We start from the raw sequence: 25,618 nt of genomic DNA on the forward strand, positions 1-25,618 counted from the left end.
GAGCCTGGGCGGTAAGGCCCCCACAAACAGATGTCACTGCCTTTGGAATTAAAAACATTCCTGGTGGACTGTCCCATCCTCCCTCATCCCCTTCCCAGGCTCTCTGCCAGAGGAATGAGGGGCTGTTTCTAGGGAGAAGTAGGACCCCAGGCTATATGCAGGGAGGGGACCCGCCACCCAGCACAGCTGTGATTGAAGTAAAATCAGGTTAAAGTGATCAGCAGAGGCATCACTGAGGGGGAAAAAGGTCAACAGGGAATAATATGTAGCCCGAGACATGTGGGCGGGAGAGGTAGGGACTGCCACAGTGCTGCCTTGGTGACAGCTGGGGGTGGGTATAGCTTCTAGGCAAATCCTCCAGCCTGTGAACACAAGGAGGAGGATTCTGCTCCAGAACCTTGGGATGTGGCTGCTACTTCTCTAGAATGACCTCCTTTCCCCCTTTTCATCTCCCCCCAAGTCCAGACCAGAACCCTGATTCCTTGTTCCCGTTCTTTAGCTCAAATGACTAAGCTAGGAAAGGGGCAGCAACCTAGACCACGGCTACAGCTGTCCCCTCATAGGAACTGCTCAGGAGCAAGACGGGGAAGGGGGAGCCCTAAGAGGCCACCCTGAGAGTCACACGGTGTAAGAGTTGGGCTTCCCAGAGGAGCCTGGCACTGGGCTGATGATGAAGAACTGGAGAGTGTGGTGTGGTTGCCCAGAACACTCCCTCAGCCCAGAAGGGCATGGCATGGGGTAGGCCCAAAGGAACAGAGCTGGGAGGCATGATACCTGTGGAAGGTGAGGTGGGCCAAGGCCGTGGGGTATAGGGAGGAAGCCAGGGAGTGGTTCCTGGCCCGAGGACAGACACAGGAGTCTAGGCTTCGTGAGAACCAGGCAGGACAGTGCACAGGAGCCCAGAGAGACCGTGGTCCATGGAGAGGCCGCGGAACCCAGTGGAGGACAGCAAATCACAGCGAAAACTGTGGGGAAGCAGGGATGGGCTCACCCTCCCAACAAGAATGGCTCTGTAGCCCCTGCGCCCCCCTGTGCTCTCACCAGGTTCTCTACACACCTTAACCAAAACCCAGAGGTCCAAGGACAGAGGTTGTCCCAGAATGGGAAACTGAGACCCGTTCATATGTCTACCCATCTGAATATCTGCTATGTTCAAGGCTTGTGTGAGGTCCAGGGATGGGAACCCCTTATTCAAAAGTCACCAAGCAGCCAATGGCAGAGCTGTAGTTCCACCCAAGTACCCATTCACTCATTCGTCACCAACTGGATCCCCACCACATGCTAGTAGGGGGCCTTGGTACAGCTCACATTCTAACTCAGCCAAATGCACCCCTGGCTGTCCCCACTAACCTTCTCCTCTAAGGAGATCACTTGACAGTAATTGGGCCTCTTTCAGGCAGTCCATGTCCAAGGCCCCAGAGCTCCCCAGGAGTCTGGTCCTTGCCTGCTAAACAGCTGTGCATGAGTTTGCAGCAATCTGAGCTCTGGAACCCCAACTCTGTCAATAAATGGCTATTGACTGGGCACGGTGGCACACACCTGTAATCCCAGCAGCTCAGGAGTCTGAGGCAGTGGGAGTGCAAGTTCAAAGCTGGCCTCAGCAAATTAGCGAGACCCTGTCTCTATATAAAAGATTTTTTAAAAAGTGTTGGAGATGTGGCTCAGTGGTTAAGACCCCTGGGTTCAATCCCAGTTACAAAAAAAAAGTGTCTATTGGTGGCTATAGATAGACACCCAGGGTGGGGCTGGACAGCAGGCTCCAAGGTGGGCTCCAGGTTTAAGATGTGCACAGCATAAGGAAAGGAGGCAGCCAGGATGGCCAGTTACTTGCTCCCCAGCCCACACCAAACCTGCCCAAGGTGAACTGCCATCATACCACCTTTCCAGAGGTATGTGCTGCTTCCCATGCAACCACCTCTGGCTGGTGACCCCCAGGGGCATGGTGGTCCTAGGTAGAAAGAAGAGGCTAAACCAGCCCAAGAGCTTGTATGCTGAGGAAGGACTGTCCTGGGCACACCCCTGGCAATCCCCAGTCTTTCTCATGGCACATTTGGTCACAGAACAGGGTGGAAAATCCACTTAAGCCTTTGGGAAAATATTGCTTCTCTAAACCCACCCAGGGAGAGAGTAGGCAGAGTCCACTCCTCCCCCAGTGTCCATCTATTCTTTTCTGACTTCAGGACACAAGTCACAAGAATCACAGCCGGGAGCATGTCCAGACCCCATAGGCCACTTGCCTGCTCCCCCTCAAGGAAAGGAGGAGGTATGGCCAGGGTCTCCCAGCACAGCCAGTGGGCACTATGCTCTGGATACATGGGTCTCCCAGGCCACACATGACAGAAAGGATTCAGTCTGAAAGTGGGTCACAGGGCAGGACTGAGGAGCCTCGCTGCTCCCTTGTCCCCATGCATTATTGAGCAGCTCCCTTTCACCCAACCACAAGTGTAAAGCGACCAGAAGAAAGCTCCAGGCAGCTCAGGAACCTGGGCCCAGTGCTGCCTGATTACCATGGACTCGGCAGCCGCTTTCTCTGAGCTTGGGCTAAATCATATTCAATGAATTTCTCTTTTTTTTGGTTAAATCAGGAGCTTGGGCTAAATCGTATTCAATAAATTTCTTATTTTTTTGGCTGAGGATCCTCTCTACCCTTTTTGTCCCCCAATGTTTATTTTTTAGTTTTAGGTGGACACAATATCTTTATTTCTATGTGGTGCTGAGGATGGAACCCAGTGCCTCACATGTGCTAAGTGAGCACTCTACCACTGAGCCCCAGCCCCAGCCCCCCTCTACCCTTTTTGCTCACATAAAATTATATACCAAAGTCTCTTTTATCTCCCCAAACAGAAGCTGAAGTGGAGAGTAGAGGCCCTGGCTGAAGCGGGGTGTGGGACCTACCGTTCCCACTCCCTTGTCCTCTAACCCTCGCCTGTCTTGGGGCTCTTAAGCTCCTCCTGAGGTTCCCAAACTCTGCAGACAGAACCTGAAGCCTTGGATTCTCCTTTTGGGCATCTCGGACTTGGACCTCAAGTTCTTCAAGTGGACCCACCAGTGCCAGAGTTTCTCGTGGGAACTGCTGTTTCTCTTGACCACAGGGCCCCCTCCCACCCGCCCTCATTGTCCCTCAGGATGTGGGGGTGTGGAGGTAGGGAAGATTAGGGGCTTTTTAAGGAAACTTCCGGGTCAGAGTTCTGGATCCAGACACCATTTCTTATCTCCACTTCTTTCCCCACTTTGGGAAAACTGTGGGCTTCTGAAGTGTTGATGTCGGTGTCCCTCAGTGGCCTCTCAATGGCATAACACTTATCTCATCTAGTCCATCAGGCTAGTGTTTTCTGGGTCACTCTGGGGTGTGCCCTGAAGCCAGTGCAGCTCAGCTCTTGCCTCTGAGGGTGTAAGCAGGCTGTGCCAGCCCCTGTCCCAGGCCACAGGGTGCAGGCTCCCCCAGTGCCACATGGCTCATACCTCTCGGGACCAAGGTGAAGGCCAGGCTGGCTGTGTGGGACTGCTTAGGTTCTGGAGGTACTGCAGGCTTGAGGGAGGCCAGCAGAGCCCACCCTAGGGGGACCCCATACTGGCATCTACAGGTGGCCTCAGCCCTAACTCAGCGCATTTCTGGCCACTCTTCTGCTAAGTATTTTCTCAATGCTTTTGGAAAAGAATCAAAAGTGGGACCATCCTAGGAATCAGTTTTTGAGATTCCCGGGAGGAGGAAGCAGCCTGTCTGCAGGGAAGTGACCTGCTTACCAAGTGCCTTGTCCGCCTTTAGTTTTACCTCCATGGGCCTGTCTGAAACCCACCCAGGCTGCAGAGGACTTGCACAGGAGGGCACCTGAGACCAGCCAGCTGGCCTCAAACCTGGGTCCTCTGCCTCTGGGTCAGGGAGTCCCCACCCCACAGCTGAGAGTACCCATCTTAGGGTTTGGAGAGAGGCTAGGTATTCCCAGGGTCTGAGAGAATCAGTTTGCAAGGTACTCTATGCATCGGATTCTTAGCTTGTCACACATCCCTCAGAGGTGGGCCTGCGGGGGTGGGCACCAAGCCGGCCTGCCAAGGAGGCATTCCCAAGTGGGGAGAGGGAAGGAGATCTGAGCCTCCATCTGCTTCCTATTGAATGTTTCCAGTCTCCAGCAATCACTGGCAGAGCCCAGGCTCCCCAAATCAGGAACACCTGGGTAACAGAGGCAGCTGGGCCAGGGGTTCACATTAGGCATTTAGAACAGCATTTGGAGAGTGGGGCGGTCACTCTCTCAGTGTCCTCATCCTGGCTTTTTTTGGCAGAGGATAAGCTTTCTTTTGCCCACTTTCCAAGTATCCCCAAAGCTTCTAGACCAGCCTGAAAGAGGGACAGCAGGTGGGGCACTAGGCTGGGGGGAAAAAAAAATTGGATCTGCATCAGCTGGGGTGGGTGGCCCCATGAAGGACAATAGGTCCAGTCCCCAGGCCCTGGGAGGAGTGGTGTCTGATGCAAGGAGTAGAATCAGGCCTGGTATTCAGTCTCTCTGTCCCCATGTACCCTCCAGGACTGGCAAGGTGGTGGTAATGGGGTCAAAGGGAAGCATCCCACCTGGGCTGGCTCTGAGAATAGCAGCCACCAGAGAAGGAGAAGCACAAATTAGAGGGAGACACAGCACCTGCCATGCATGTCTGGACCACTGCAGGGAGGGAGGGACTCCATCTCCCAGGGGAGAGGCTGAATTCCAGGGCCTGGAGCTGCCTGGGGTTGTAAGGTATGCCAGGATAGGGGTTTGGGGGGACTACAGTGGTGGAACGAAAGGGAAAGGTCCACCAGCCAAGATATTTTCAAGGCAGCCCCACTCCTGTCAAATAAGGTGTCCCTCAGGACACTGGGCCCAGCAGTGGTCAGTGTGACCCAGAAACAAAGGTCTAAAGGACAAATGGGACAAGGTGCCAGGAACCCACATTAATGGGCCTGTTATTTGTCCAAAGAGGGACTCCTGGTCATTTAGGTCAACATTCCAGAGGCCAGGCTATCAGGGCAATAGAGCTGGCCTTCATGACCCTCAGGCAGAGTGAATCCGGGACAATAGACCCCTCGGGGGGCCAGAAGGAGGGAGCTGGGGTGGGGGAGCCCTCGACTTCTGCCCCAGCAGGCTCCTGACCCATGTTCTCCCAGAGCTCCCTCCAGCTCTGCAGAGTAATTAAAACCAGAAGCAGCTCTCTGCGGGCTGACAAAGGACCCTTGTTCCAGGGCTCCTCGCTCACACTGCACTCTGGGCCTGACCCCGCCAAGCCTAGGCGAGACATGTCTAGGACAAGCCCAGAGCTTCTCTGCCCTAGGCACCGCAGGCAGTGGGGACCCCAGGCTTGACTTCCCCAGTCACTCTGAGGTGGTCCCATCAAAGCTGGGTCTGACTCCATCAGTATAAGAAAAAGGATGGCCTCTCAGTCAGAGGTCCCAACACAGGGGCCACAGACTGCTGACAGACTTAGGAAGGGGGCCGTTTAACAAGCTGTACCCACACTGTCTGAAGGAAGGTTGGGGGGCAGGGGACCTGAACCTGCTAGCTTAGGGCAAAGGGACTTTGCCATTAAACAAGTACTGACTCTGTGCCAGGCCCCATAGCAAGGGCTTCAGGACTCTCACATTAGAGGAAACTGAGGCTCAGAGAGGTAAAGCAACTCAACCTGTTCCCCCAACTAATGAATGGAGTAAGCAAAACTTGAAGCCCCTGATCTGTCTGTCCTCAAGGCCCTTCAGTGCTGGCTGAATAATAAAAATTCTCTCATGGTTTCTTTATTAGATGGTGGAATCCTGTCCATTCTTTGGATTCACAGCACTGTGCCTGTCATTTAGAGGGCACTCAATAAACCATAAGTGACATGAATAAACCAGTGAAAGGCTGGAGATGCATGTCACAGCTCTATCAATCTCGTTCAGGTTTATTATATTCTTTGAGCCTCGGTATAATGTGGTGGTAGCTGGGTGCAGCGACGCATGCCTATAATCCCAGTGGCTCGGGAGGCTGAGGCAGGAGGATCATGAGTTCAAAGCAGCCTCAGCAACTCAGTAAGGCCCTAAACAACTCAGCAAGACCCTGTCTCTCCATTAAAAATATAAAAAAGGGCTGGTGATGTGGCTCAGTTGTTAAGTGCCCCTGGGTTCAATCCTTGGTACCAAAAAAAAAAAAAAAAAAAAAAAAAGAATAATGTGGTGGTGAAGAATGGGAATAATTATCCCATTTAATAGATAAGGAAACCGAGGCTTCAAGAGCTCAAGAGACACTGACCTTCAGTTTGGATTGCTCTTCCCACAGCATCAGGGTCACTGCACTTCCATAACAATATATCTAAATCACTGGCCACTGGACAAGAGGCCCTGGGAAAGAAGGGTCAAGGAGCCAGGGATGCCTTCCTGGGGGAGAGAAGGCCAGAGGATGCTGACATTACAAGGTTCCTAGTGATCAGTTGTGCCTTGGGGCCATGGGGCCCTGCTGTTTTATTATGGCCAGGGGGTGATGAACAGTGTATGGGGGAGGGAGACCTGGGTCTGGAGAGGAGGCTAGGAAATCTTCATCCCAGAGATAAGCTTTTTTTTTTTTTTTCTTATCTAAAACCATGAAGGTCTAAGATGTTATTATTTAATAATAACGTAATGAAGAACTAAGGAGTTATTATTTAACGGGCACAGAATCCAGTGAGGAAGATAAAGAGGTCCGGAGAGGAATACTGATGAAGATCATCCCACAATGTGAACGGACTTAATGCCATTGGGCTGTACACCTGAAAACTATGAAAACGGTAAATTTTATGTTGTGTATATTTTACCACAATTAAAAAAAAAAAAAAAAGAATAAAAAGTTAGAGGGTCTAGATATGGTCAGATTTGCCAACTGGGCTCCATAGACATCCCTAGTACTGGAGGCCAGGGGTGTAGCCTTCATGACCTCCTCCCAAGTATGGTTTATAATAGCTCCGATTTCTCACAAGCTTCCAAGTGGCCTGGTTAAGAATGTCAAAGAAATCCTCCCTGGCCTGCCTATTAACCTTAAGGCACAGGCTCCAAGCTCCGGGAGGGAAGGGAACAGAGCGGGGAGGCAGCCCATCAGCTGGAACTTGGCAATCAGGGGTGAGGGTAAGTTACCACCCAGGACAGGACAGCCGCACGTCCTTCTTGGCCTGGAATGCTGTCCTTTCCCACTCCAGGGTCTTGAGCACGCCTATGCTCAAGAAGGGCTGTCAGGACAGGCTAGCTATGGGAAAGAGTAGCTCCACACAGGGGAGCCAGGCGACCTGGGGCAGACCTCAGGCTCCTGGTGGAGGCAGGGAATAAGAGGGTGGGGGTGAGTGGGCAAAGGCGCAAAAGTGCTCCCCTGGCTTAGGCAGCTCCTGGGTCTCACAGACTCTTCTCCAGTCTGAGGTCAGGGGTAGGAACTGAGCTGTGGGGCCCCTGAGGGAAAGCTCTCCTCTCTGGCCTAGCCAGCTAAGAGGGGTTGGACCCTGGGAATATGCTAATCAGTCAGCAGGCTGGTCCCAGTTGGGGACAGCACATCTGGAGCCTGGGGCAGCTTGGTTGGAAATAGACTAGGATAAACATTCAGGAGTCCCCTGGGAGCAGGAAGCCAAAGCAGGCAGCGGGGGCTGGGGGGAGTCCTGGATGAGTTGTAACCCTGCCAGACAGGGCTGGGGGTGGGGCAGCAAGGAGAGGGTGAACAGTGGGGCAACCTGGACTGAGAATCCACAGGTAATGGAAACCTTGGGTCTGGAAAGAAAAGGAGATCTCCTGAGCCTGAAGAGGAGGAAAGGGACTAAGCTGGTGGGACCTCTCACTAAATCTGCAGTGACAAAGGACAGACCCCTGAGAGTCACAGGCTGACACCCAAATCCTTCTCTATCCCATCTAGGATCATTTCCAAGCATGACCAGCTTTGGGTGGGAGTCGGGGTGCGTTCCCTGAATTTGGAACCCTCGCTCAACCACTAGCGAGATGTGACTGGCCATGTCACTCACCCTTTCTTGTCTTGCTTTCCTTCTCTCTAAAAGACAGGACTAGATTCCTGCCGGTCTCAAACCCTTCAGATCTTCTGTATTCATTCCTTCACCTCCCCTCCTTCTTGCAAAGCTCACAACCTCCCTGCTTAGAGCCAGCTGGGCTCTTCAGTTTCCTAGGCTGCTCCCTGCACATTCCCGACCTCTCCACCCCTTCTACCACTCCAGAGCCTGCCCACCTTGCTAGAAGAACACAGTCTACAGACGGCAGTTACTGTGCAGGCCATTTTATAAAATGATTGATAGTACCCTAGAAATAAGAGGGTTTATGATAATATTCCACAAAATAGGGAAAAAATTACACACTGTGATTAAAACTATATAAAAATGTATATATCCAAGGAAGGGAAAAGTTACAAATAAAATGGGTGTTCCAGAGGAGCAGGAGTGGGATGGTTTGTGACTACATTTCGAGTTGCTTTACTATGATTGCGATTTTCTTTATGATATAAACACTGCCTTTGGAATCAAAAGATCCGGTTTTCTGAAATCCCTTTTGTCCCACCTCTGCCTCAAAGCCTCCCTACCTCCAGCCCACGATGACCTTTCCCTCTTTGAATTCCTGGGGCCTGAGTTCCCATCTATGACTTAATGGGAGCAGTGGGAGGCTGGGAGCACCTTGTGAGGGACTCTGGAGCTGGAGGCTCCCCAGGTTCAAGTCCTGGCCCTCCTACCCCAGCCACGCAAGTGACCTTGGGACAGGTTGCTTCAACCTTCCATGCTGCCTCGCATTTCTCATCTTCATCATCATGCTGACATTCCCGACCCACAGGTACTATGAAGATGCCCTGAGATCAGAGAGCGACCCACAGGTACTATGAAGATGCCCTGAGATCAGAGAGCGAGCACTGAGCACAGGGCGGGGCTCTTTGTAAGTGCAGATGGGATCATTGCTGTTGGCATCGCTAGATCTCCAGTTGATGTATACAGAATGGATTCCTCAAGGCCAGGACCTGCACCCTGAGGCCCACTGCAGGTGCACGATAAATCCTCCTCCCCTTGCTCTTTCCTATGCATTCTAACTTCAGGTGCACAAGGCAGAAATGTTCCCAGTCCAGACGGGACAATAATCCAGGCAAAGGCAGACTGAGCTCTCCTTATGCCATAAAAAAGGATCCTGGGGCAGAACACTCTGGCTGTTCTGCCACTAGCCATGTCAGGGCCCTTTAAGTAGGCTGGGAAATTTCCTTCCTCCTCCTTTTCTCTTTCTATATATTTATTTATTTTTGAGGCAGGGTCTCCTATATTGCCTAGGCTAGTCTCAAACTGGTGGGCTCAGGAGATCCTCCTGCCTCACGTTCCCCAGTAGATGGGATTACAGGTGTGTGCCAGTGCACCCAGCGTTAGGTTTCTTGATGAAGACCTGAGGCAAGAAGACATGGCACAGAGAAGAGAACATGGCCTTCCCTGTATACATAAGCAGAGATGCCTTGGCTAAGATTCTTAACTTCGGTGCCTTAGTGTCTTTATCTGTGAAATGGGGAGGACAGAAAGGTCGGTTTCCTTGCGGAGTTATTGCAAAGACCACATGAGACAACATTTGGAAACAGGCTTTCAAGAGCACAAATGCCAAACACACATGTTGGTGATTAGAACTGCCATTTATCTGTCACTAAACACTGCCCACCCCTGCCTCCCACTCTGGATTCTATGACCCATTGCCACATCAAGCAAAGCCAGAGAGGGCCACTTATCATAGGAGCAAATGCCTGGAGCTCAGACAGTGGAATTTCTCTGGCTGGGCTGAGTGGGAAGGGGCCTAGAAAGAAGGGAAGCCATAGAAGTGGGCCTCTTCTCCCCGCCTTTCCTGCAGTATCCCCGGCTGTACCACGAGGCTGCCTCCAGCTCCATCCTCAATACCTGCCGAAGGGGAGCAGGCCTGTGCTCCAGGGACGGTGCCAGTTCCTTTCTTGGACACCAGGCAGGAATAGAGGTGGGATGAGCTGTGGGAACAGGTTGTTCTGTGGCTCTGTGGGGCTTGGCCATGTGGGAACAGCTCAGTGCAGACTATCCATCCAGCCCAACATCCTTGTTGGCTCTGAGGGCATTCACAGGGCTGGACTTTATGGGCTATGGCACACCTCAGGGAGGTACCTCCTTCCCTGAATCATAGGGGGTGAGATGGCTCTGTGGCTGGGGCCAAAGGGCTGTGTTGGGAGTTAGGGGGAGCGAAGCACAAAGGGATTTCAAAGTCCGCTGGCTCTGAACTGTCCGCTCATGGGCTCAGGTCAGCTGGCAGCAGGAAGGTTTATGTTTCTTTTAATATCAACTCCCAGGCATTTAACATTCCTCGAAGCTTAAACACAGAAACATTTTCCTTAGCAGACTGTGCTTTCTGCTCTGCCAAACATAACCTGGCTGCTTCCCCCTCCCCCACTGCCTCCATCTGCTCCTGTCTCCAAGATGCAATGATTTATGGTGTGCTTCTCCTGGGCCTGTGAGCTGAGCGGGAGGGAGGGACGGTGGCAGGCTGAAGTCCAGATGGGAGATTACCACCTCCGTGCTCTGGACTCTGAGCTCTAGAGAGGTCGTGGGTCACGGTACCCACTGAGCTGACAGCCCTGGACACCCTTTCTACTCTTCCATTCCACAGCACTGATGGAGGCTGCTCATGTCTCTTGGATGGGTATCCCCTGGAGGCTGGACAGCCCAGCCTAGAACTCCTTCCCCGCCTGTCCCTCTGGCCCAGCCCAGGGATGTGGAGATGGGGCTCCCACTACTTATCCCTGCAGAGTAGTTTCTGGGGACTAGATTTAGAGAGCTTTCTCGCTTTATCCCTAATTCCCGAATAATGAAAGACTAGCTTCTGGTTGCCTAGCAGCGCTGTCTCCCTGGCGACGGTGCTGAGGAGCAGGGTGTAGGTCCCATAACATCAGGAAGGGACGTGCTCAGGAACATGGGTGGCATAAGGCAGATGGCTAGGCCTCTACTAAATAGTGCCATCCCCCTGAGACAGGAGTGGGGGAGTGGGAGACCCACACAGGTCCTAGTGCCACCAAGAATACCCAGTTGAGGATCAGATACCAAATTTCAGCTTCGACATGCATCAGAGAACAAACACTTTCTGCAAAAAAGCCTCACCCTATCACAACCTATACCCCGTCACATGGGGGCAATTGTTAAGAGACCAGGAGTATCCAATGCTCAGGCCTCCCTATGTACCAGTTATCATTTCCCTTGATTTCATAGTCACAGAATCGATTCCCACTTGTATCCTAATCATGAGGTCACACAAGGTGCCAGACAGGAGTGTGGAAAGCTCCACACTGAGTGTTATCTGTCCCCAAGCCTAGTTCTCCTGACAGATAAGTAGATAGCAGCCATCTTCAAAGCTGAAAAAATGTTCTAGACATGCAAGGTGCAAGCAAGGACTTTTTCCTTATATACATTTTCACGGCATCAAGAAACAGAGCAGAGCCAGGTGTGGTGGTGCATACCTATAATCCCAGCAACTCAGGAGGCTAAGACACGAAGACTGCCAGTTGGAGACCAGCCTTAGCCACTTAGTGAGGCCCTAAGCAACTCAGCGAGACTCTGTCTCAAAATAAAAAGGGCTGGGGATCTGGCTCTGTGATTAAGTGCCCCTGGGTTCAATCTCCAGGACCAAAAAAGAGAAACAGTCTGATTGAGGATTTGCCTCTACTGAAACTCAAAGTATCTTTCCTAAGTTGGTGACTCCCAAAACTCAGTTGAAGACAGTCCAGCAACTCTAGCAACAAGTCAGAGACCAGCCCCAGGAACCAGTAGGATCCAAGCCCTTCTGGTAGAATAACAAGTGCTCGGGAAATGTGCCTCATTCCTATCCAGCATCTATGGCAGAATTGCTCATCACACAGAGCACTCTCCCGCCCCCCCATGCTCATGACACAACCTCAGAATCCTTCTCAATATCGTGTTTTGGAAAAAGCCACCAACAGACTGAAACTGGAGTGTGAAAACTGTCATTCCTCAGTTCCATCTGCAGAAGTATGAATGAGTCTGCTGTAGCCCCACAGGTACCTGGATGCTCAGTAAGAAGCCGTCTCTAGGAAGCATGAACCACCACCTTGGGGAATTTTTTCAAACCAGCTTTGAACTAAAGTCACAAAAGGCCAAGCACCTTAATCAAGAAGACAAGACCAGAAGACGCCTTCTCAATAGGCACCACAATGCCTGGCAGCTCCCCAGGCCTTGCCCTGGGGCCCTGGACTCTCACCTGGATCTGCCCTTTGCCCATGATCTTGTCCACGATTTCATTGTTGTCCTTGTTGACCTTGGTCTTGTCATAGCACTTCTCATAGCACAAAATCCTCAGGGATTGAGAACCCTCCAGCTCGATTTCAAACTCCTGGGGAAAGACGGAACAGAGGGTCATCAACCTCAGAAGCGGGGGGCACAGGGCTTCTTGGCAGGTGTGGGCCTCAGCTTTGCAAGGCTGAGGGTGAGCGGGGCCCAGGAGGAACATATCACAAGACACGGAGGAGCGTCTCATTTTCTGGAGCTCCCAGAGGCCTCCACATCACCGATGAAGTGGAGTTTGTGGGCCAGAGCTGAAACCCTAATGTCTGACACCTAATCGGAAGCCAGATGAACAGGGGATGGGAGGGACTGGATTAGGGAGACAGAGCTGGTCCAACCAACAGGCAATGGCCACCCCTCCCCGCCAACAGATAGGTCATGAACACAGTGATTAGGAGGGCATGCTCGGTGACACAGAGGAATCCCTATAGGGACACCAGCCTCCTCCACTCACCTCATCCCATTTGGGCTCTGTCGTGTCCCGGAACACCCTGGTTTTGGCTTTACTGACAAAATAGCCAAAGGAATCCACCTCCAGGGTACAGTACAGGTCTGCAAGGAGAAGGGCAGACAAGACACACCAAGTGAGGCCCAAGAGGCCCGGGAACAGGGCTGGGGCAAGGGTAGTGGTGGTGAAGCCCTTGAGGGGACAATGCACCTGTCCCTTCCAGAGGCCCCTTCAGGAAATGCTCTAAAACAGAGAGCTTGGGCTTAGGTGTCAGAAGGCTTAGAAATATTGCTGCACCACCTAATAATACCGGTGCCACCCTGGAAAGTCCCTTGAGCCCTTTGAGCCTCAGCTTCCCTGTGTGTGAAGTGGGGATGAGTCAGTGACCACAGAGGGATGCCAGAGAATCAGGACAGATAATGGGCCATAAAAGGCTTTGAACACACCACGGCCCTGTCCACATGCTGACCATGTTCTCCTTTCCTCCAGGTACACAGTAGGTGCTCTGTAAATTAAGAGTGTCACTCAGCCTTTCTGAGCTCCTAGTTTCCAAGGATCAAGGAGACCTGGTTCCTGCCTTCAAAGATATCAGTGGGAGAGGCGAATTAGAAGTGACAAAACAGCATGACAGGTGCTGTAAACACAGTTTGCCCTGAACCGATGGGGACACCGAGGGGGAGGCCAGTTCTCCCCGGGAACTCAGGGAGGCTTCCCAGCAATGCCTGAGTGGCTGTTTGTGGGCCGATGACAGAAGCTCTGAAAGGGGTCTGCAGGGAGAGGGACAAGGGCAGATGTCACCTGCCAGAGGAAAGGGGCAGGCTGAGGAGAGGAGCCAGGAGCCCTGGGTTTCCGATTCTGTGTAATATTAAGTCCTTTTAGACCTGTGACTCAGTTTCCTCACCTGGTAAATGGGTAAGAACTATAAGCTGTCTGACTCACAGATTCCTGGGTAAAAAGTAGATAAATTGGACAAGTATAGTTTATGAAATATTAAACAGGGTTAGTATTACTAAATATACAGTTCTGTTCATCTCCAGACTTAGGGGATGATAATAGAAAAGGGATGGGTGCTGGCACATGCATACATGGTCATCTTTGAGTCCACTCTCACAGGTCAGTGTTAACAAGTGTGACTCCCGTTTATGGAGAAGGAAGCTGAAGGTCAGAGAGGTTAAGAAACTTGCCCAAGGCCACATGGCTTGTAACTGGCAGAGATGGGGTTGAAGTCCAGGTGTTTGCAGCTCCAGGGTTCAGATACCTGGAATGAGGACTTGGGGAGAAGAGATCTCCCTGCCAAGAGGAGCTGGTTCCTGGGGTTTGGGGGAATGCCCCACATCTCCAGGCATACTAGCTGGACCCCAGCCTGCACAGAGCAGAGCAGAGCAGAGCAGAGGAGATGGGCAGTCCCACACCATGGGTCTTTTTGTAAAAGATGAACAGTGGCCACCCAACTTCTTCCTAGGGCAGGTAGTCAGGAGCACTTACTAGCTGATTGTTTAAACCCCTTGGCAGAGTGAACGATGACATGGAGGAAGCCATAGAGTCCTGGAGACTCATCATCTGCAAGAGAGAAAAGCCCCCAGGGTAGGGGGTGTTGAGAAGCTCACCCCCAACTCTGTCCCAGGCTGGTGGAAAAGCTGCTGACCCAGGGAGATGCAGCCAGGTGGTCTGACAGCACCACCTGGTGGTTGGCTAAAGAGTTTGCAAAGCCCACTGCTTCCTCCAACCGGAGCTGCACCAGGTCTCAGTGCCAGGCTGTTTCCCACTGGGCTCAGCCCAAACCCACACTCATGGGCCAGATATTTAATACTATTCTCCAGGGCTACTTTCCCTTCCTCTGAATCCTGCTTACTCCATGGCTGTCTTCCTAGTTTAACCTTTCAAAGGGAAAACTAATTTGATTAGTCGCTCTGCTAATGGAAGAGGGAAGGCTCAGTTCTGACCCCTGCTTGGGACACAGGGGTCCCTAGTTGATCCAAATAGACCAAGGGAAGCTGGCCCTCAAAACCACTTTCAGAGAGTGAACGCTTTCCCAGAACCATGGGCAGCCAGAACCCACCTGCTTTGGGCCAGTTTCCAACCTTGAGAGCACTTGTCTCTGCTCAAAAACCTCCCCCAGGTCCCCCCCCCCCCGCCCTGCCCATTTGCATGACATCTGAACTCCCTTGATTAGCATTTAAGGCCTTCCAAGATCCAGACCCTGGAAACTTCTGGGCTTATTTCTCATATACTATCCTCTCCATCCATCATCGTCCCCCTACCCCTCGGGCTTCAGCCTTTTGCTTCCACTATGGGACGGTCTCAGAAACCAACACCATCCCAGTGCCCCAGGGTTCCAGATTCTTCTCTCACAACTGAGAGGGCTGAGGAGGGCCTGGGGGTTCAATAGAGAGTAACCCCCATTTAAGATCTCTATGTACCTAGCAATAGAATCGCCCCAGCAGAGTTAACCGGAGATCAGACATCGGTAGCCATGGTCCTTACAGAAGGACACAGCAATGCCCTGGGGACTTGCACCTGCTATTTGGGCCACCTCAGGTTCCAGATCTTACCATCTTTATTGCTGGTGACAGGAATGTTGTGTACAGTCCTAAGCTTGAAACAGGATCCCGTGAGTACCTGGAGCTCCACTGAGCTCAGGACGAAGGCCTGGAGATCTGCAAGAGGAAGCAAGGGAGGAAGGAGCATTAGCACAGGTTCACTAGGACCTGCTGCTCTTCCTTGGGGGCTGCCATGGGAAAACAAACAGCTTAGTTCTAGGGGTGGAGTTGGTCCTTGGGAGGTAAAGACTTGGAGACATTCACATGGGTCCAGTTGTGAGTGCTGTCAGAGGCCCTAGGAGAGTCTAAGGGAAGAGGCTCAGGTATGTGTGTATAAGAGTAAGGGCAAGAGCAAGTGAGAATGGCAGAACCCTGAGCTCTGGGTCCAGGTCTATCACCAACTCATGGTATGCCTTAAGTGAATCGCTTGAATTCTTTGGGCTTCCATTGATCAGAAACATGAATTAAGTGCCAACTCTCCTGGCATCTTACAGGATGGCTGTGAGGACTGAAGAAGAGCTAATTGACATGAAAATGTTTGGAAATGCGAACGTAGAGCAGGACAGGACTTTACCCTTCTTCTGTAGTTTCTGGATTGCTTCTCTCCACTCTGACCTCTCGTAGTCCGAGGATAGTAAGAACAGGTAGCTCTGAAGAGAGATGAGAATTCAGTGGGATGACCATAGTCAAGCCAAGCATATTCCCAGATTCTGGGGCTCCCAGTCAAGCTCTTTACCCACACACCCCTGAGCTTAGAGGAGGCAGCTGGGGGCGGGGGGTGTTTCTTTCTGGGAAGCCAGATGACCGGGATGACAGTGCTACTGGTGGCCAGCAGAGGGCACTGGTTCCACACCAGTAGGAGAGAGAGTTCAGGGCTGCAACCACAGCAGCCTCATTGGAAAGTGGGGGGCCCAGGAGCCATGGAGAGAGAGTGGGCTGCCCTGGACCAAGAAAAGGGGCTATCTCTGTCCCAACTCCACCCTTCCTGACCTTTCCATTCCGATTGTGGATCCGAAACGGGATTGTGGGGGAGTTGAGCAGCAGTAAGAACTCATTCTCAAACATCTTCTTTTTGAGGCGCTCGATGGCCCGGCTCTGCCCTTTGTTGGCTTTCTGTAGGGGATGAGGCACAGATGGTTTCCCTCACGCTCAGTCCCCACTGCACACTCAGCAGCTCTAAGCACAACATCCCCCCCCCCCCCCGGTGTGTTAATCATGATTTTAAAAAATTTTTCTATATTTTATGGTGCTTTGGCAGCTAGGGGCCTAGCTAGGTGAGGAGAAGCCACTCCTCGCAGGGCTGGCTAACTCCTAAGGTCGTAGATGACTCCCCCAAATCAACAACCAGAATCCAAATCCCCAACCACCCCTCAAAGGCCTCTCACCCATCAAGGCAGTACTTCCTCTGCCCTAAATCATCAGGGTCAGGGACTAGAGACCACCCCAAGGCCTGAGCCCCCCAACATTATTTGAAATCGGCAATGCTAAGCTGTTCTCCCGCCCTGCTCTCCTTCTTCCACAGAAACCTAAGTAATGCAGTGGCACCGTGGCCCATGATTTCCATTTCTGCCTCCTGATGACCCTGAGGCCTCCACCTGTGTAGTGTGGTGGACCCCTTCTCTAAGGAACTATAAGTAATAAAAATATCTCAGTGGCATTAGACTCTCTGTATTGTTTTTTAATTTTTTTTTTCTTTTAATATTCTTTTAGTTGTCAGTGGACCTTTATTTTATTTATTTATCTGCAGTGCTGAGAATCAAACCCAGGGCCTCACATGTGCCAGGCAAGTGCTCCATTACTGAGCCACAACCCCAGCCCTGCATTGTTTTTTGATCACCTCTATAAATTAAATCCTGGGTACAATAGAGACACCCTGCTTTCAAAACCTCAGCCATGTCATATGAGGTGGCACATGCCTGTAATCCCAGTGGCTTGGGAGGCTGAGGCAGGAGGATAGCAAGTTCGAGGCCAGACACAGCAACTTAGTGAGATCCTGTCTCAAAATAAAAATAAAAAGGGCTGGGGGTGGACCTCAGTTTTTGAGCACCCTTGGGTACAAGTCCCAGCCCTGAGGGGAAAACATAATAAAATGCATAAGTATACTTGTATCTTTACATATATACCTTTAAAAATATATTTGTACACACACACAGTACATGTGTAAGTGTACATTTTGCAGAGCTGCCCTCTCCACTGGATGAGGAGCTCCATCAGGTGTCTGGGATGCTCCTTGTAGCTACTGGGGCTCAGTAGGCATGGGCTTGACTGAGTAGAAGCCTCTGTCTGCATACTTTAGGCAGGAGGAAGGCATAAGACCTACCACTCCCCGTAGCCTGGGAAGAAACATGCATGCAGGCTGCCCCTGGAGTGGAGATGATGGGCAGCATCAGATGGGGAAGGAGGTGTCACTGCAGCAGGCCGGGGCCCAGCCCTGATGGAGGAGGACACCTGTGCTGGCCAGGGCACTTCCTTTGGGCAGATGTACCCCATTGCCTTCAATCCTAGCACACTCCCATGTCCCAAATACCCCTATAACTGTGGTCTTCTTTTCCCTTTTCAAAGAGAGAGATCTGAGTTGAAAGGATCCTTAGAGGTCATTTGGTTACTTATTCATCAACAGTTAATACATGAAGCACCTACTGACTACATGCTAAGTACTAGGGGCACAGAACTAGAGAAAACAACCCGCTTACTGGTGTTCAAATTTTAGGGAGGAAGAAATAAAGCTGACCAAGCTGTTATAGTCAACACCAGTCAAGCAAAACCAAAGGTGAACAGCCAGGACTGGGAGCAGGGCACCTAACCCGGATTATGGTGAAGGTGGACACCGGAGAAGGTTTTCCAGAAGAGGCGAGGTCTAAGCCAAACTTGGATGGAGGAGGAAGAGACCAGGCCAACCAAAGCACTCCATGCCCTACCTTCTGGTCACTGGGAAGCCTCCATCAATGTCCTTTCCTCTAGCCACTGTTTTCAAGTGTAAGAATTTAAAGCTATGCATTTTCCTCTAAACAGTGCTTTGGTTGTATACTCTGGGTTTTAACATGTGCAACTCTCATTTTTGTGTCGTTCTAAATAGTGCACAGTTTCTTTTTTTGATTCTGTAAATTGGAAGTTTTAACTTTCCACTCATTCAACTAATATTCTAGCCTTTGACTTCAAATTTTACAGCAGTGTGGTCTATGAGTGTTACCTGTATGCTAATTTTTTTAATATCTATTTTTTAGTTTTAGGTGGACAAAATATCTTTATTTTATTTTTTATGTGGTGCTGAGAATTGAACCCAGTGCCTCACGCATGCTAGGCGAGTGCGCTACCACTTGAGCCACATCCCCAGCCCCGCTATTGTTTTTAAATTGAAATTTCTCCTGTGGTTTAATTGTGTGTGTGGCATGCTGTGGATTAATTCTGGGGTACTTTACCACTGAGCCACATTCTCAGGCCCTTTTTATTTAAGGTAGGGTCTCTAAGTTGCTAAGGGCCTTGCTAAATTGCTGAGGCTGGCCTCAAAATTGTTATCCTCTTGCCTCAGCCTCCTGAGTTGCTGGGATTATGGTTGTGCCACAACCACATCCAGCTCTTGTGACTTAATATAGGATAAATATTTATGAATGTGCCATGTGTGACAAGAATCTCAGCACTCTGTCAAGGCACAAGCTTCTATGCATTTTTAGACCAAGCATGTTAATTGTGGTATTGAGGTCACTTCTCTCCCTGTTTATTTGCCTACTTGATCTATCAGTCCTCAAGAGATCTCCCAGGCCTTTTCTCTTGCATAAGTCCTGCTTTTCCTTAAGAAGCCCTCCTTTTTCTTCCCTTCTCTACTGTGTCTACTGTGTTCAACAAAAACTGTTCTCCCATAATTCAACTCATTAAATTCTGAGCACTCACTCCTTGGCCTTCCCACCATCTGCTCAGAGCTGATCTGCCTTAGTCTGGGGCTTTCTCTTATCACAGACACAGAGGGCTCCAACTCTTGTGTCCTGCCTCCCTTAGCAGATCCTCAAACCTCACAACTGCCCCTCTATGTCCCCCTCCCCCAGCACCCCCCCAGCTCAAAGGGACCCAGTCAAAATGGTCCCAAGGCTCAGCTGCCAGGTGCTCCTCACCTCCTTCTGGATTTCACTCTTGAGGGCAGAGATCTTCATTTTCATGTCCTCTAGCTCATGGTCTGGGAAGGGGTGCACGTGGGGGCTGGCCTCAGACTCCTCGGGGGATGGGAACACTAAGTCGGCCAGGGGGATGTACCACTTACAGTCATACTGCTGGTGCTTCCTGCAAACAAGCCCAGAGGGAGACGTGAGCCACAGGGAAGCTGGCTCTTCAGTCCTGAACCACTGGGCCCAGAACCAAAAAATGACCCAAGCGGGATCTACTGAGAACTCTGCAGAGGTAAGAATGATCGCAGCCGGAGGAGCTAGATCAGGAAACACACACATCGACCAGTGCCAGTCAGGTCTGGGGTCCGCCAAACAGTGAGGGCTCCTCACTTTGACGAGTCTTCAGATCCAGTAGGGCTGGTGTTTTTAAAAATCCCAAGTCACTTGTTTATTAAGAAAAACAAAAGCCTTGTTGATTAGACTTATACTTTCCTATTCCCCATCCAATACGCTTCTCTCCCTTCTAGCCCATCTAGCCTTAGGCTCAAAGTCATTTTCCTTTAGGGTAGATGTAGGATACCAAGATGTTATTCTAGATGCCAACTCTGATTAACAGGAGGTCACACAGGGTACTAGATTAAAGACTATAAAGCTACATCCAAGCCTAGTGAGAAAGAGCAACATGGTTGATTCATAATGTCTGCAATGGGCAAAGGACTCAGGCAGAGGCACATATGCTGATTATTGCCATCTCTGCTTTAGAACTATCTCGAAGGTGATCTAGTTCCAGGGAGTCATGCCCTTTATTGAAGCTCATGAAGATCTTTCCTTCTCTGACTTACTCCAGAACTTAAGATTTGTACCTCTCATTCCAGTTCCTTATTGCTGCAGTGAGCACATGGCTTATCTACCTCTATACTGCACAGCAGTGTACTTGGCACATAGTAGGTGATAAGTAAATGCAGGTGGACGAATATGTGGATAAATACTGAAGAACCTTTCCTGCTCAAGGCCCGGTGCAGACCCACACTACTGAGATGGAGATAGAATGGAGTTTTCAGTTTAGATTAGGGTTCAAATCCCATCTCCTCCACTTCTAGCTGTGTGACCTTGGGCAACTTAGTTACCTTCTCTAGGATTTTCATCTGTGAGATGGGAATAATAATAAACACTTTGTGGCATTGTTGGGAAGATCAGAAATCATGTATTCAAAGCATTTGTCATAGCACCTGGCATGGCATAAGCCCTCGATAAATAGTGGCAGATTTAATGAATATTCACAGAATTGCAGTTAGCAAAAAATTTAGAGATGTCTAATAAAAGGAGAAGGCTTAAGTAAATTATGGCATATCCACTTGTAACATCATACAGGAAAGTATAATGATGATTATGAAAATCAGGCAGCAATGGGGAAAATGCTTATGACGTGAAATAGATGAAGCAGAGCCCCAAATTGGGCATTCACTCTGATTACAATTATATGAAAGAAAAAAAAACAAAACATAATGACATTTAAAAAACTGGGAAGGAAATATAGCTGCAGGAGACAGGGGCTTATGTTCGTGGGCCTGACAGCTCTTTTCTATATGTCCTTATATTATCTTTATAATTTAAAGCATGATTTATTTTTAGAAAAAGACTCTGTAGTGAAATAAAATTAATTAATTTTCTTTTTATAAAGAAAAAAAAAAAAAAACCACACAGATTACCCAAGGTTGCTGAGGGCTCTACAAGGACCAAGGGTCTGGTTCCCCCCACTGCGACCCTGGACCCCCTTCCGCACACTCACCCTGCAGAGGTCTTCTTCAGCTTGGCGCACAGCAGGACATCTGTAAAGAGGAAGACATGCCGCAGCTTCCGGGAGCTCTCCGACATTTCCACCAGGAAGCCGTCCTTCACCAGCTGCCGCGTCTGAAGGAGATGGCACCCCCCACCCCCAGCCTGCTCAGAGGTGGATACAGCTGAGGGCCCAGGCTGCACTGGGGACATGGCCCTGCTAGGGAGGGCGGAAAGGAAGGGCTGTATTACCTAGTGGTTAAGAGCACTGGCTTTGGAATCCTGAGCTTGAACCCCAGATTTTGCCACTTCTCAGCTGTGACCCCAAGCAAGCTCCCTGGCCTCCCATATCTCAGATTTATCGCTGTACCAGGAGGAGAATGTTATCTGCCTGATAAATCAAGATGATGCATAGGAAACAGCATGGTGCCTGGCACTTAGAATGTGATTGACAAACAGTGGTTTTCCCACAGCTCTCAACTGGGATGGACCCTAGTTCAGAATGACCTGGTTTCTCTAGCCTGAGCCAAGAACATCCTTCATCCTCAAAGAGCCTCCTAATTGAGTCTGAGAAGTTGATCTATTTTCAGCTCAACCTTGACCTGCAGACCACTCAGGCCTGTTTCCATTACTTCTCAGTGGATTCATGAATCTCCCCTCGTGGATGGGAGATGCTGGGTTTCCCTCAGTGGGGCTGTAGCAGTCCTAGAATCACCTCTTGGAGTTTCCTCCCTCTCACCCTCAGAGCCAGTGGGCTTCTCTGGAGCTGTCACTTCCTAGCCCAGCCTCCCCCATGTGCACGACACACTGTGTGACCTACATATGCTGCAAGATGTGGGTGAACATTTGAAAGGATACAATTAAGACGACCTGAAATTGATGGTGCGCTAAGCAATCTGGAGATTTCTGAGCTATCCCCAGAGTACAACAAACTCATGATATTCTGGGGCGTTGCAAACCAGGGCTGGGAACTGCACACAGAGATAGTTCCATGCCCCGTTAGTCATGCTCCAGACCCTGTCCCTCATTACTTCTCTTCCCAGGAGACACTGGAGGCTCATAAATGTAACAAAGGAGCATAAACCCAGTCAGCCTTCACTCCTAAATGCCACTTAATTACCTCTATTGGACAGGAAGCACAGTATCTAGGCCAGGATGCTGACCCATGAGGGTCACCGTCCCTTCAATTCTTCACATTGCTTCCCCTCATTGGGCTACCTTTCCATCAAGAAGGGTCCCCAGGAGAGCTGCTGTGCCAATCTAGGCACCCACAGGGAGCATCTCAGCAGCCTGGATGGACTCAGAAATCATGAGGCCAGTGTGTTCAGCTGTCGGCTCATCCCCAGCTCCAGCCTACCTGCTGTGCAGGCCGAGCTGAAGCTGCTCAGTTTCTGTTCCCTAACCCTCCAGGGAGAGCAGCATACCAGGGGGGTTGTTTGCACCTGGAGGGCCCCTTCTCTGGTATGGAGCACAATGCTAGGGGCTTATAGCCAGATAGCTTCAATCCTGTACTGACCCTAATGGCTGAGGGACCTCATGCCAGACCTGGAGAGACTCTCCAGGCTTCAATTTCCGCTTCTGCCTCCCTGGGTTATCATGGGGATTAATGAGACACTGGACTTAATGCTATTTAGACCAATGTCTGAAATGCTACAGGTAATGGTGGCAAGCAAAGACTGCACACCTCACCTTGGCTGGCAACCAGAGACAAGGAGTAGAGAGGTACAGGACACTTGACAGTGACATGCATGTATGAAAGAGAACAGGGGCATTTGGTCAAATGCCTGCTCCTCAGCCTAGGTGTGAGGCCAGGCAGGGTCTTGAGCTCACCTCCCCCTTGGGAGTAGTGACTGCAGTCCGGCGGGGGTCAATGTCTTCATTGATGCTGGACAGGAAGTTCTGAGAGATGCGGAGGGCATCCTGTAACAGTGGGTAGTCTGGATGGTCCACAGGTGTGTGCTTCAGAAGATCCTGGGAAATGAAGGGGGCGGGGTGAGTTGAGAAGGACGATTCTGGGCTCTGTAAGATAGTAGGTAGTACCTAATCCTCACCAAAAGAATTCTGAGGTGGGCACTCAGGAACCCACACTCTAATCTGGTCATGCCTATTAAAAATCTGAACTAAAAATTAGGGTTGGGGCACTCAGGGTGAGGGTAGTGATCCCGATTAATCTTGCTGCATCATGACTGTAGCCTCATCTCACCAAGCAGCTGAGAGAGACACCCCTCTACCCACCCCATAGCTAGCTGCTCCCAGAATACCAAAGACCAGGAGGCAGAGAAGTGCCTGCCTCCTAGGGAGCATTTGGCCAAATATCAAGCTTAGTAGCCAAGCTATATTTAGGCCCTGGCCCCGTTGGCATGGTTACTGCAGGCCAGGCAGGCGCAGTTGAGGCCCAGGGACCCTCTGCTCAGCTCCCCAAATAGGCTGTTCTCAGTGATTCCAGCACCCTCCCACCAAACTCCTAACCCCTTCCTAGCCATTCAGGGGGCTTGACACTCACGTGTAGGACCAGGGTACTCCGAGTAACTCGGTCAATGGGCTTGTAGAGCAAAGCTGTTGGGGAAGGCAGAGAAAGGAGACAGGATGGTGACATATAAGGAACAACTTAAGACATGGGAGCTGGCTTCATCTCACAACCCACCTTGTTGCCCCATACAAACACTCATTTGCAGGGAGCCCAAGAGCATTCCGCAGTAACCTGTCCATCCACTCTCAGTCCCAGGGCATGCCATGCCACAGCAACAGGCGGACACACAGCCCCGGCTCCCTTACCGCCTCTGCCTCTGCATCTCACCGCCTATCAGACAGGACTTCTTTTTATCTGGGGGGTACAGGGGGACTGAACTCAGGGGTACTTAACCACTGAGCCACATCCCCAGCCCTATTTTGTATTTAGAGACAGAGTCTCACTGAGCTGCTTAGTGCCTCACTGTTGCTGAGGCTGGCTTTGAACTTTTGATCCTCCTGCCTCAGCCTCCCGAGCTGCTGGGATTACAGGCGTGTGCCACAGCACCCGGCCAGAGATGACTTCTTTGAGGGTCATCTCCCAGACCCTCCTGGCCTGGTCCGGCTCAGAGCAGATGCTCCTCTGCATGCTCCCCCACCTACACCTAGCCAAGCCCCTCAGGTCCAGCACACTCTGGGTCCCACCCAGGACTCTGGGCTGGGGGAAGGAAATGTTTTTCCAGGAAAGGCAGCTTCTCCATTCTCATGCTCCTCCAGTCAGAGGCCTGGCCCACCAGTGCGCGCAGCATGCTTTGCTCTGACCCACACATCTGGCCTCTTCTTTATGAAGAAAGACTTTTCTACATGCCCTTGAACTCCCAGGCAGAATGGGGAAGGCTGGGGGGCCAGGAGGCAGGCCAGACTTTAGCACCAAGTCTCTGCCAGTGGCAGCCTAAGGAGCAAAGACTTCCTGAAGGGATTTGATGGGGCCTTGCCTGTGGCAGTCCCCAAGAGGTTGGGCAAATGCAAACTCAGCCAGGTCCCCATGAGCCACACCCATCTGTGACCCAAACACATGAAGATTGCTGGGATTCAGTGGGGACAGGTGGAGGAAGCAGCTGGTGGCCCAGTACTTCCAAACATCCTTCTCACGAGCAGCTGTGCCCCGCTTCTCCCAACATGGTGGTTTCAGCATTGGGCCTGCACCCGAATTCCCCAGTCCATGGGCGAGACCTTTGGTCTCCTGCCATAGGAGCAGTAAGAGGTAGGACGCTGGTTTGGGAAGGACCTCAACTGGGTTTCCCACAGGACTAGGTTGTGCCAGATCCCACTCATGCCCTAGCCAGCCCCCAAACCAATGTGTCCCCTCCAAAAGCCCTAGATATAAATACCCTGTGAATTGCTAAGTAGACACTTCAGGGAACAATCTGCTGGCGACAAAGAAGATGCGGTCTCAGCGGTGTGCCAAGAGTCTTATCTGCAGTCTTTGCCTGGCTGCCCATTAGAATCACTGGGGGAGCTCTTAAAAGAAACAGATGCCCACCCCCCCCACCCCATCAACTAAACCCAAGTCTCTGCGGGTGAAACAGGGGAGCAGCACTTTTCAAAAAGCTCCTTTGCTGATTCTGATGCCCAGTCATGGTTGAAAGCCACTGCTTTATGCAAACACACTTTCTATGGGTTATTTGTACCTCTTTCTTATCTAGTCATTTCTAGAGGCCCTCTCCATGGGCGATGGGAGCTAGAATGCCAAGGCTTGTTATATCCTGGGACAGTGAGGTAAAGCCCAGTTACCAGCTCAGGGGGGCTCACTTCTGAAGCTGTTTTAAGGCACCCCCGCCTACTTGTGGTTCAGCCCATCTTCGGAGTTGCGGGGGCGGGGGGTGGGATCACCAGAAGAGAACCCAGAGACACACAAGGAAGTGCAAGGTCAGCAGACACCTGCCAGGGTGGGCCCTTGAGTTCCAGCCCCCAGGAAAGCTGATACTGCACTGTCAGCTACTCCAGGCCTCTCTCGAGTCCCA

At 51.0% G+C, this 25,618-nt stretch overlaps 1 protein-coding gene across 2 annotated transcripts in view; it reads right to left on the bottom strand.

Moving 5' to 3' along the window:
• Nucleotides 1-25,618, bottom strand: part of Abr (ABR activator of RhoGEF and GTPase) — a 189,504-nt gene that overhangs the window by 26,857 nt on the left and 137,029 nt on the right. For both annotated transcript variants that reach the window (XM_027924429.2, XM_027924431.2), the window contains 10 exons: nt 23,650-23,702; nt 22,977-23,117; nt 21,160-21,281; nt 19,380-19,545; nt 16,264-16,386; nt 15,848-15,923; nt 15,286-15,390; nt 14,219-14,293; nt 12,740-12,837; nt 12,203-12,334 (listed from right to left, as the gene is read on the bottom strand). In XM_027924429.2, coding sequence (XP_027780230.1) covers nt 12,203-12,334; nt 12,740-12,837; nt 14,219-14,293; nt 15,286-15,390; nt 15,848-15,923; nt 16,264-16,386; nt 19,380-19,545; nt 21,160-21,281; nt 22,977-23,117; nt 23,650-23,702 — 1,091 coding nt within the window. The remainder of the gene's footprint in view (nt 1-12,202; nt 12,335-12,739; nt 12,838-14,218; nt 14,294-15,285; nt 15,391-15,847; nt 15,924-16,263; nt 16,387-19,379; nt 19,546-21,159; nt 21,282-22,976; nt 23,118-23,649; nt 23,703-25,618) is intronic.

Source organism: Marmota flaviventris, chromosome 17, assembly GCF_047511675.1.
Source record: "Marmota flaviventris isolate mMarFla1 chromosome 17, mMarFla1.hap1, whole genome shotgun sequence".
Lineage (NCBI taxonomy): Eukaryota > Metazoa > Chordata > Mammalia > Rodentia > Sciuridae > Marmota > Marmota flaviventris.